The sequence below is a fragment of the Colletotrichum costaricense genome (assembly GCF_030867565.1).
Source record: "Colletotrichum costaricense strain IMI 309622 chromosome Unknown Scaffold_20.1, whole genome shotgun sequence".
NCBI classification, from domain to species: domain Eukaryota; kingdom Fungi; phylum Ascomycota; class Sordariomycetes; order Glomerellales; family Glomerellaceae; genus Colletotrichum; species Colletotrichum costaricense.
The window spans coordinates 526,797-538,328 of NW_026848249.1; the positions used below are offsets into that span (position 1 = coordinate 526,797).

Genomic DNA, 11,532 nt, shown 5'->3' on the forward strand with positions numbered 1-11,532 from the left:
GTCTACCAATTGAAATCATAACAAGCCGTCACTCTTTACACATAAATCCGCAATGCTCACACCTCGAAGAGCCGTCGCGGTCGCCGCGTTCCTCTTAATCGTTTTCTACCTAATTTCCTCCTCCCACGACACAACACCTGCTGTCAAGGCACCAGTCGCTGCCTCGAACCATGATACGACCGACTCGAAAACGTCCTCATACACCCCTGCCTCCGCCGACGGCGAGATTAAGCCCTCTGCTCCCAAGGTTGCGACGCAAAAGCCCATGATGGACATGTCCAAGATGTCCTTGTACGACAAGCTGGCATACCAATACCCCTATGACCCCGAAACGCGTTTCCCGGCCTACATTTGGCAGACATGGAAGTGGACACCTGCTGAGCAACAATTCAACTTCCGCGAGCAGGAAGCCAGTTGGTCAGAACAGCACCCTGGCTTCGTGCACGAGGTCATTACCGACAAGGTCGCAGTCAACCTGCTGCGCCTCCTATACGCGTCCGTCCCCGAGGTTCTCAAGGCGTACGACGCTCTTCCTCTGCCCGTCCTGAAGGCCGACTTCTTCCGATACCTGATCCTGCTTGCGCGCGGCGGTATCTACTCCGACATTGATACCTACGCTATCAAATCTGCCCTTGAGTGGATTCCCGAACGCATTCCCCGGGAGAGCGTCGGTCTCGTTATTGGCATTGAGGCTGATCCTGACCGCCCTGATTGGAAGGACTGGTACAGTCGTCGTATTCAGTTCTGCCAATGGACCATTCAATCCAAGCCCGGGCACCCTGTCCTGCGCGAGATTGTTGTTCGCATCACTCAGGAAGCTTTGAAGCGCAAGAAGGCAGGCGAGCTGGACAACATTGCCGACAAGAACGTTGTCGAGTTCACTGGACCTGCGATTTGGACCGACGCCATCTTCGACTACTTCAACGACCCCCGATACTTTAACATGAAGAACTCCAAGGGAGCTATTGACTGGCAGAACTTCACGGGTATGGAGACGTCCAAGAAGGTGGGCGATGTGGTGGTTCTCCCCATCACGAGTTTCAGCCCTGGCGTGCAACAGATGGGTGCCAAGGATTACGACGATCCTATGGCCTTTGTGAAGCACGACTTTGAGGGTGAGTCAGGACACATGTTGTTTCCAAAGATGTAAAACTAATATGTGACCGCAGGTACTTGGAAACCCGAAGAGCTTCGCCACATTGGCGAGCAAAACGAGGATGGTTCGTCGAAATCGAAATAAGACAGCCATCGAGCCGTACGAATGTGACGACACACCTTTTCTTCTGGTACATGTCTCTTGTAATATTTGCATCTCCAGCGGCGTCCTCACCCTCGGTCACGGGTTGGGCATGTTTCAGAAGTCGCGTTTCGTTTTTTTATTGACTTTTTTCTTTCTTTCCTTTTTTTCGTGGCATCGGCAAGAGGAACTACAAACGAACTGCATAACCCAGGGAAAGGGGGGAAAGCGTAGAGCTTTGTTTTTGGCATAGAGTCTAGTTACATCATACCTCGATCTGGCATACCGGTGGAGGAGAAGCAGAGAAGGGACCTCACGGGGTGAATTGGGAGATGGGCAGAAAATGGCCTCCAGAGGCGAACGTCCGGCGAGGCGAAAGGCCGCAAAATGTTTGGGAACAGCTGTAATCCTCGTTAGCGTCGTGGTACATATACCCTAAGCAGTCTGCGAGCAATTGGAACAAATTTGAAATGTCAAACTCGCGATGAGGATGAAGTGCTACACCAATTGCATCGGGGTACCCTCTTTCTCCACTGGTGAACAAACAATGGATTCACAACCATCTAGGTATCAACCTGCCGACAGTCCCGATTCTTGAATTAGAGTTCTAAAGAACTGCGTAGGCGTGGCCTCGAAACCCGTCGAGGCTGTCACGGCGCGTCATTCTGCGCCTGACACCCGGCCAATCCCACATCGCGTGCACCCGCGGCTCCTTTTCTGCTCTTTTTTAAGGAGGTGTTCCCTGTTCGCAGCGGGTACAACCCCGCACGGGTTCTCCGCATTAGCTGTGAGGTAAGGGCGGGGGAGCTTCCTCTGCCAAGGCGTGTACCCCCAACTTTCGGCTCGGTGTGACGGGGGGGAACAGCGGCCAGACGCGGGAGAGGAGGGAGGCTGGACGGACCGGACGAAGACGAGGGCCGAGAGTTCCAACCTCTTCTCCCCGCCTTGCTTTGAAGGATACATTGTACTTTACCCAGACGCACTCGAATATCTCGACGAATTGTTGGAGAGAAGAAGAGCCATGATAACGTCACAACGAGACATCTTTTGAGAAATACCTTTTTGGATTTTTGGATTTAGTCAAGCACCTTTTTGATTTAAACCTCTGGGTTATAGAGCCGAGGTTGAGCGCGGGTAAGCTTCAACAACGACAACGACGACATCTACGGAAGATGATGCTCTCGACGGCTGGATACGTTCGTCTAGCGACGGGTGCCGTGGCGCGGACTACGGCGCGGCGAAGGTGTGCCGGTTTGAGGCCCGGTGCCGTCGTTGCCGAAGTTGGGCAGCGGAGGAGGCTGTCTTCGGGGTATGAAGGGTTGAGTTTCAGTCTGGGTCCTGAGGATGTGAGTTGCTTTTCTCTTTGCTGTTAGGCAACTGTTGAGGGTGGAGTTCTGCTCGCTCTAGCTCATCTCATCTCAGCTCGAGTAAGTGAGTGTGTGACCAGGTATAGAGGGAGGCCAATTGTTGATGTGAAGCACCAAAACCCATCACGAGAGATGATGATTTCCTGGAATTCACAAACTCGCGACCTCACTCGCTCACCTGCAAGACGACAGTAAAGAGAATGTAAGGCTAACACAACCGGCAGCTAACCCTCCTAACCCAAACAATCCCCCAGCACTTTTCCCAAATCGTCTCTCAACACGGCGACCTCCCCGCCGTCACAGCCCGCAGCCCAACCCCAAACTCATCATCCGCCTCCCCGGCCGCAACGACAATAACCCTAACCTACGCCGCCCTCGACACCCTCTCAAACACACTAGCCCACGGCCTCCGCTCCCTCGGCGTCCGCAAAGGCGACCGCCTCGCCGTCTCCCTCGGCAACGGCGCCGAGTTCGCCGCGCTCACCTACGCGGCCTTCAAGCTCGGCGCCGTGCTCGTGCCATTGAACCCGGGTTTCAATGCGAAGCAGGTTGGCGCCGCGCTGCGACATCTGGGCGTCGAAGTGCTCGTCATTGGCAAGGTTACGGATCTGCCGTATAAGCCGTGTCGGGGACGGAGCAACCTCGAGCTACTGAGGACGCTGGTGCCGGATTTGGATAAGGGCGGAGGAGTGGCGGAGAGCGAGGTTGTTCCGAGTTTGCGAAGGGTCGTGGTGTTGGATAATGCTGGGTTTCATCCCGAGGTGGAATTTGCTGGTGGTTTCAAGGCGCTGACGCCGTATGAGGTTCTACTCGAGTCTGGGGGTGCGACGAGGGCGGTTGTGCCCGATGCGCCGCTGAAGCCGGACGACACGATCAATATCCAGTTCACGTCGGGGACGACATCTCAACCGAAAGCGGCGATGCTGACGCACACTTCGATCCTTAATAACGGACACCTCATCGCGCAGAGGATGGGTCTGGTGCCAGGTGACAGGATCGTAGTGCCGCCGCCGCTGTTCCACTGTTTCGGGTGCGTGTTGGGATACATGGCGACCGCGACGACGGGGGCGGGGATCCTGTTCCCCAGCCCGGCCTTTGACCCGTCTGCCACGCTGAAGATGGTGGCTGACTACGACGCGACGGGACTATACGGTGTCTCGACCATGTTTGTCGCCGTGCTGGAGGCGTTGGCGGGCGGCGGGGTGGTGAAGAAGGAGGATATGCCAACGGGTCTGAGAAAGGGCATCGCGGCGGGGAGTTCGGTGCCGGAGAGTTTGATGAGAAGATTGTACGAGGTTCTCGGGCTACGGGACCTGGTGATTTGCTACGGGATGACGGAGACGAGTCCCGTGAGCTGTATGACGGCCCCCGACGACGGGTTCGATAAGAGGACGGGGAGCGTGGGGAGGGCGATGCCGCATACGGCGGTGAAGATTGTTGATCCCGCAGACCGGGGGCGGGTTGTGAAGCGCGGGGAGAGGGGGGAGCTCGCGGCGGCGGGGTACCTTGTTATGAAGGGGTATTGGGGGGACGAGGAGCGGACGGCGGAGGTGAGGAGGGAGGAAGAGGACGGGCGGGTGTGGATGTACAGCGGGGACGAGGCGCGGATGGACGAGGATGGGTATGTCGAGATTACGGGGCGGATCAAGGATCTGATTATTAGGGGTGGGGAGAATATTCACCCCCTAGAGGTTGAGAATTGTTTGTTCCAGATGGAAGGGGTTAAGGAGGTTTCTGTGGTGGGCGTGCCGGATGAGAAGTTGGGGGAAAGCGTTGCTGCGTTTGTAGTTTTGAATAAGGGCTGGAAAGGGGAGGGTGGTGATGGTGCTGCGGAAGGGGTGAATGTGATTACGAGGGACGAGGCGAGGACTTGGGTTAGGGAGCACCTGTCGAGTCATCTTGTGCCCAAGCATGTCTTCTGGGTGGACGATTATCCCAAGACGCCGAGTGGAAAGATTCAAAAGTTCAAGCTGCGGGATATGGCAAAGGATCTGCTCGAAGGGAAGAAGTAGGAGATTCTGAACGGATCACAAGGTATGGATCTACAGTAGATACGGCATCACATAGTTGAGGTATCACGGTATTTTTGATTTAATCGACCAACAAACTGATCAAAGCTAGTGCTCAACCTTGAGTGAGAAATCCACGTGTGGTACGCCCTGGTGAATGGCACTCGTCGAAACAATATCAACGTCTGTGAATGAATCAGTATATCGCCAAATGAAGAACAACAAGTCACCCGGCATAACTCACCATTACACACATAGTTCTCAACGTTTTCCAACGTCAACCCGCCAGAGACCTCGACCAAGAAGTACTTCTTCCCCGCCCACTTCTCCTTCAAGCTCTTGGCCGCAATCTTGACCCCCTCGCCCGTAAAGTTATCCAGCATGATAACATCCGCCCCGGCCGCAATCGCCTCGTCCGCCTCCTCCTCGCTCTGCACCTCAACCTCGACCTTCAAACTGAACCCGCCCACGCTCTTGGCCGCCTTGACCGCATTCGTGATGCTCCCCTTGCTCCAGACGTGATTATCCTTCAACATAATCATCGAACTCAAATCATGCCTATGCGCGTCCGCACCGCCCACAAGCATACCGTACTTCTCCACCAACCGGAACCCAGGCGTCGTCTTGCGCGTACCCGCCAGCACACCAGCATACCCGGCCGCCCTCAAATTCACCAACATACCCCTCGTCATGCTCGCCACGCCAGAGCACCGCGCAAGCGTGTTCAGCGCCACCCGCTCCCCCAACAGGATCCCGCGTGTGGGCCCCGAGACGGTCGCGACGCGCATCTTGCCCTTTGTGTTATGGTCTCCGTGGCCGCGGAGCTCGACGTGGGAGCCCTCCTTGACGTGCCACTCGACGGTGCAGCCGCACTGCGCAAAGACCTCGTCGACAAAGGGCCGGCCGGCGACGATGCCGCCTGATTTGCCCCAGAGGGTTGCGGTGCGCGGGGCGGCGCCGACGACGAAGCCGCCGTAGTCGAAGGAGGGGGTGTCTTCGGCGAGCCAGGCTGTTACCATTGTCTTCCAGCTGGGCGGGAGGAGGTGCTCTGGGGAGCCGTGCTCGAGGGGGACGTCTTCCATTGTGAGGTGCGGAGGTGTGGAGGGGTTCGTTCGGCTCGATCGCTTAGACGGTGATGTCGTGTAGTAGGCGGCAAGGCGAAGATATGGAGTCGGTTTGGGGTCCGGGAGGAAGACGGTTCGGCGATTGAGAGAAAGGAGAGAATTTGTAAGACTAGCAGACTCAAAGGTTAATCGCCACGGTTCGGATTCGTTGACGTTGTTGCCGTTGCCGGCTTCTGTCGGTGCCGTCTTCTGCCGATGGTGGGGTTAGCGTCGGCAGCTGGGCGGGGTAGTGAAACAGCTGGCGGCGACTGGCGGTCACAGGTCTCTCCTTCGACTTACACGAGATTCCGAAGCAGTGAACTCAAGATAAATGGTAAATAGGAGTTGCATTATTTCTAGTTAATTGAGTACAAACTGATATTCCCGGTACGCGTTTCTCAAAATCCATTAAAATCAACAACGGTCCGCTCCGGATCTCTGAAAAAACGTCCCCCTATCCTCTGCCTCACTGACAGAAAACTCGTCAGACGCGTACACAAACCCGCTTGACTGAATAGACCCAGACCTAGAAGACTCGGTCAGCACCCCAAAGTCAGAACTATCATGCGAATGATGCCGCTCTCTCGACTCGTCTGGCTGGGCCGGGTTTGCAGTCTCGTCGGCCGGGGCACCAGGTGACAGCGGCGCAGAGTCGTAGAAGTCCTCAATGGTTAGTTGTCGGATGGGACGGAAGTTCCGGTACAGTTCCTTCTGGGCGCCCCGTACCACGTCGACGGTGGCCCCGTCCCCGTTCTCCCCGCGTCGTTTCCGTGTCGTCGAATCCGCTGTCGGAGTTTCCGATTCCGAATTGGTTGGGTTCTCGACCAAGCGTCGGTCCAGGACGTGTGGAAGCTGGAGGCGGAAGTGCTGCTGTTGCTGCGCATTGTTGACACTCTCTTCTTTCTTGTCACTGATATCGGTATTCAATGGGGCGTCTTCAAAGTCTTAAAAAGTGATGAGTCTTTGACATGGTCAGGTAAGGTGTTCAGTATAGAGGAGCACCTACACGGAGACGGCATGTCTTCGCTCGGCTCAACAGGGAATAGGATACCGTAGATGGCACGCCACTGCTGTTCTTGGGTTCCATGGATTCGTCTTCGCAGAAATTTTCTCTGCTGTCTGGTGCATCCCAGAGGCAACACGGTTGAGACCAGCTCACATTTTATCGGTTCCAGCAAGTGATTATGAAGGCTGTTCTCGGAAAAGAATACTGCGGCGCATCGGGGGCAGTAGAAGGGTATTATGTGGTGGTCGTAAATGTGTTGTCTATTGCCTATAACATAAGCCTGTGTATCGCCTGGGAACGGACCATACTGACCTGACTTCATCCACGCTGGAAAATCCAGGCCCTGTACAGTAGGTCTTTCGGAATTGTCCGTCGGGATCGTGTTGATAGAACGGGCAAGCAAGCTTCTTGGCCAGCACATTTGAGAGACCGCCATCAGAGTCTGGCTTCCGAGACGGCTCATCTACGTCTTGACCAACCTTGGAGGGTTCGGATGCCGATTCCTCACCCTTGGGGGATCTCGAAGAGCTGCACACACAAGGTGGTGAGAGAGGCGTCGAACGTCCCTGCTCCCGCGGCAGAGATGGACAGGAAGTCGTAGGTGGAGACGGGTCGTCCATTCCAGGTGTACCAGATTTGAGACTCTGGTTCAGCAAGGTGGCGAGCCCGTTGATTAGGGTTTCGGCTGCCTTCAATTCTGATTTGGTGCTTGGGTAACCTTGAGAGTGGGTGATTCTCGTGGCACCAATTGTGATGTCAAAGGACATGGCATCTGAACAGCAATAGGCTCCATATCCGCCTGGTTCTTCCAGATGAAGAGAGCGTTCGGTGCCTTGTAGTCCAGGATAATTTCTCGGTAGGTTGCATCCACTCCGTATTCCTCGCCCACCTCGACAGAAATTCATCGGCTGTGTTTGGCATGGTCGAGGTGATTCTGCTAAGCACGCATGATCGATCACTCCATGGGGTTGCGAGCAACATTGGCATGTCTCTTTGAAGTCACGAGGTTAGTAAGTACGCTGTGCTCCAAGTGTTGCCCGTACCTCCGTAACTGCCATTTCCTTTAGAACGCAGCAGTGTCCTTTGGCTCTTTTTCTTATCGCCGCGCTGCTCGTGCTTCTCCATGTAGTACATTGGAAAAAGGAACATAGCTGCTAGGAGTAACGCAACAGATATACCAGCCACGAGGCCAAAGATGTCGGGGGACATGCCGAGATACTCATCTTTGCGCTGCTGTTGGCAAGGAGGGGTATGGCGGTACTGAGGTTTCCAAGACGTGGACATATTATCATCGGTGGCTCAAGGTAGAGCGGATTCAGGGATGAGAGAAACTGTACACTCGGAGTATCATGTGCAGTGGGCATGTAAAGCTCAAGTATGAAATAAGCGTCTTCCAACGCTTTGTGCGCAGAAGTAAAGGTCTCAGATCTCGACGCCGTTTGCAGGTGTCTTGAACGTTGATTCCCGATGATGCGGATTGGGTTAGGCCGGCGATCATCCGTACGACTAAACGCCAAGCCACTCATCTCGAAGGTTGCGCTCGGCAAGATTGGAGATCAAATGGCTACCTCTAGATTGACAGAAAAGGGTAAATAGACGGTTGAAGACAAAGGTAAGTGAGTGTGATGTCGTCATTTAGTGACTTGTTCAATCTCTGCCTCAAACAATTCAATGCAGATTCAATATAGGTGTACGATAAAGAAGTAGTTGATTGTTGTTGACTAACTGATAGAATGTAGGCAGTCGACTATACATTTTATGGGACACTGCATTCCCCAGATAATTAGACTGATTGCTGGCATTATTGAATTCTAGTCCACAGACCACGGCAGTCTCAAGGTTGATTGACTTAAGTACCCTCCATAGGCCTTTCAACCTCGTTGCATCGACGAATGTAGGCTCGATTATCCATAATCCACTCCCTCTCCCTCCCAAAGAAGTAATAACGCGTGAATTCGTGCGCCCTCGGGTACCACTTGCACTCACTCGCCGTACCAGGGTCTTCGAGAGCTACTATGTCGCGATCGTTGGCCGCCTCGAACCAGCCCATCTTGTCGTCATTGACGATGCCGAAAATGAGGCCGTAGCAGATGACGGCATAGGACGACTGTTGCTGGATACGGAGGCGTGGTCGGCCCCAGGCCTCGTTGAAGAAGGCGTGGGCTTCTCTGATGCCTTTGGTGCCGTTTCCGCCGGTGGCGGCGATGCAGTTTGTCCAGTTGCGGGCTGGGTACCATTGGGCGTTGACGCTGGTGGCAGCGAAGCCGACGACGGCTACGATGATAGTTGATAGTTTCTAGAAGTGGGTAGTAGATTAGTATCATAACTCATAGACTGATCTTCGAAAAGACGAAAGATTTGTAACATGCCATTGTGCTTGAGTGTCTTGATCTCTTAGAAAAGTGTGGTGCGGTTGGTAAAGGGGGAAGATTCTCATTTGATAGAAATCTATTCGTAAAATAGGCAGGGTAAGAAGAACTGCCTCGGGAGAACCTTGGTAGGCTCGGCGAAATTTTAGATTCAGAGGCTCTTCGGCTGTCCAGAACGACGTTGAACTTTGGGACTGCCATGTGCGACTCTTATGGGGCCACGATGCTTAGTCTACTTTCTGAATTATCTCGGTACGTCTGATCCTCTGGCGAAACTTAATTTATGGCTCAGAATCGTTGTTTTCCTAAATACGGGAGCTTGATAGAAGAACCAACTTCTGTCGTCTTCTACCTAATCGACAATGTCGGCTCCCTTTTCCCATGCAGTATCAAAGTACTGGCTGTACCATGCCTCAATGTTCTTCGTATCGTCAATCCAGACACCATGCTGCTCATTATACTCTGGATAAATATTGTCGCTTCCCACATACAGAAGCTGCCTATCAACACACACGATCTTACTGTGTTGGCCATACCGATTATCGTTCTGCATTATTCTCTTGCAATGGAGCCGGTCTTGGATAATCTCCGCAGCAGTGGTACCTGACGGCAGTTCTTGTGCGCCGAGAAGGCCAGTCAGGATTTCCCGGAAGGTTTTCCACGAGTACGGATCTCCATAGCCTCCTCCGGCATCTTTAGTGGTGAGCAAGATGTACATCCCGAAGCTCTTATCCTGAGGATGAGTCTTGACAATATTAAGCAGACCCTTGCACATGGCCTGCATAACGTCGTACGGGACCACGTACTCATCCCAGTCGAGACCAAGTTTGGTGTTGAGCCACCCCTTGATGGCATTGGCGCCTGGATTGCCTCGCAAGAATGGTTCTACAAAGATCTCCTGAGCGAGTGTAATGTTGCTCGTCGCATTCTCGATAGCGTGGAATCGCGCGGCTTTGCTTGCCCATACGGCGGGGCTGAGGCCAAACCGCTGCATGGCGGGGAGGATGGATTGATCGCTCAGCACATCGATAACGGTGTTCATGACCTTCAAGTCAGGGGTTGCGCCACTCGAGGGATTGATGCCTTTCGTGGTCTGCATGTACACCAATTGCATCAAAATGTCTCTGCACAATGGTTCTGGTCAGCGCTGATCTATTTGTGTTCTTGAATTAGATGAAAGAGTACTTACTTCACGACATTCAAGACCAGGATAGGGTACCGGTGTTTACCAGATCCGGGAAGACGATCGCCCACGTTACTAGTTGTCAAAACTGCTTGCGACCCAGAGTTCTTCACAGACTGCTTGGTGTCACTAAAAAGTGGAACTGTGTCTGCCTGAAAGCTGTCTGCCCCTGTTGGGGTCGGCCCTGAGAGCTTGATGGAATGTCGGAATGAAGCATTGTCGTCGGAAGGAATATCGTTGAGGTAGCTACTCTCATGTTAGTGTTCGCTCATCGTGTCTAGCTTAGATCCGACTTGCCTCCACAAAGCATCAGCATATTTGTGGGCTTCAATAGCTGCATCGCCTCTGATCTTGACCATAGAGTCGAAGGTTCCAACCTGGGTATCGCCATAGCTGTCCCACAGGTTCGCACCTCCCGTGGTCATCGTGGTACCATTGACCGCCGTGACCTTTGCGTGGTTCCAGCTGAGAGCTGGAAGCCCTTTACTCTCGGCGACTTTGGCGAGAGGTAAGAGGCCATCGCTGACGAGAATGGTGGCCAGATCGATTACCCAGGGATGGCCGGACAAAGCTGAGTTGTTCAAGTAGTTCTTGAGCTCGGCTTGAAGCTTCTTCACCCACGCCTCACTACCTCCGGGCTGAAACTTGAAGTCGGGGTTGTAGAAGCCAATGTAAAGCTCTGCCTTGGGGTGCGTGATGGATGGCTGATTGTTAGACCAGAAAATCTGCTTGTAGTCGTTCCACCCGGATCCGTTACTAGCGTCCTTGAACTGAGCTGCGGTGATGCCGTTGTCGCCGCATAGTAGACGGATGACTGGCGTGACATCACTTTGAAGACCATTGACGAGCTTGTTCAGAGTTGGACTGATGCCCTTGGTGAAGAAAGTGGAGTTGAATGGTGCGAGGGTGAGTAAGTCGATGAACATGTACTTGGATCCATTTTGACCGATCGATATGTTCTTTGAGGCCATGCCATTCACCAAAGCCTCGGACACAGCAGCGGCAACGACGTTGGGAATTGGAGGTGATGTATCAGACCACTTGCCAAATGGAGTGGCGACGAAGAAGTCAAATGGGTCGCCAGGTTTGAAGCCGAGTTCGTTGGCTGTGTCATAGTGGAATGAAACTCCTTCTAATAAGTTCTTCGGGTCCAGGCTCGACAGATAGTGTCGGAGCTGTTCTAGTTTAGAAGAAGATGCCATTTTATCGGAAATCAGTCGTATGATCAATGTTAAACTCAGTTAGAACCTATCTCGAG

At 53.6% G+C, this 11,532-nt stretch overlaps 4 protein-coding genes across 4 annotated transcripts; 2 read left to right on the top strand and 2 right to left on the bottom strand.

Annotated features, from left to right (window-relative positions):
- Positions 1-52: 52 nt before the first annotated feature.
- CCOS01_14341 (glycosyltransferase sugar-binding region containing DXD domain-containing protein) lies at positions 53-1,240 on the top strand (the record flags this gene model as incomplete). The annotated part of the gene is made up of 2 exons (XM_060462485.1): positions 53-1,115; positions 1,170-1,240. 2 exons carry the CDS (start codon positions 53-55, stop codon positions 1,238-1,240), a joined length of 1,134 nt encoding a protein of 377 aa, XP_060306970.1.
- Positions 1,241-2,409: 1,169 nt separating this feature from the next.
- On the top strand, positions 2,410-4,616 carry CCOS01_14342 (AMP-binding enzyme; the record flags this gene model as incomplete). Its single annotated transcript, XM_060462486.1, has 2 exons — positions 2,410-2,583; positions 2,829-4,616. 2 exons carry the CDS (start codon positions 2,410-2,412, stop codon positions 4,614-4,616), a joined length of 1,962 nt encoding a protein of 653 aa, XP_060306971.1.
- A 105-nt stretch (positions 4,617-4,721) lies between these two features.
- Positions 4,722-8,006, bottom strand: CCOS01_14343 (nicotinate-nucleotide diphosphorylase; the record flags this gene model as incomplete). The annotated part of the gene is made up of 6 exons (XM_060462487.1): positions 4,722-4,798; positions 4,858-5,926; positions 6,191-6,660; positions 6,723-6,982; positions 7,035-7,494; positions 7,766-8,006. The coding sequence occupies 6 exons, from the start codon at positions 8,004-8,006 to the stop codon at positions 4,722-4,724; spliced, it is 2,577 nt and encodes an 858-aa protein (XP_060306972.1).
- A 565-nt stretch (positions 8,007-8,571) lies between these two features.
- On the bottom strand, positions 8,572-11,476 carry CCOS01_14344 (uncharacterized protein; the record flags this gene model as incomplete). Its single annotated transcript, XM_060462488.1, has 5 exons — positions 8,572-9,018; positions 9,453-9,553; positions 9,614-10,215; positions 10,281-10,520; positions 10,578-11,476. 5 exons carry the CDS (start codon positions 11,474-11,476, stop codon positions 8,572-8,574), a joined length of 2,289 nt encoding a protein of 762 aa, XP_060306973.1.
- Between the last annotated feature and the right edge of the window lie 56 nt (positions 11,477-11,532).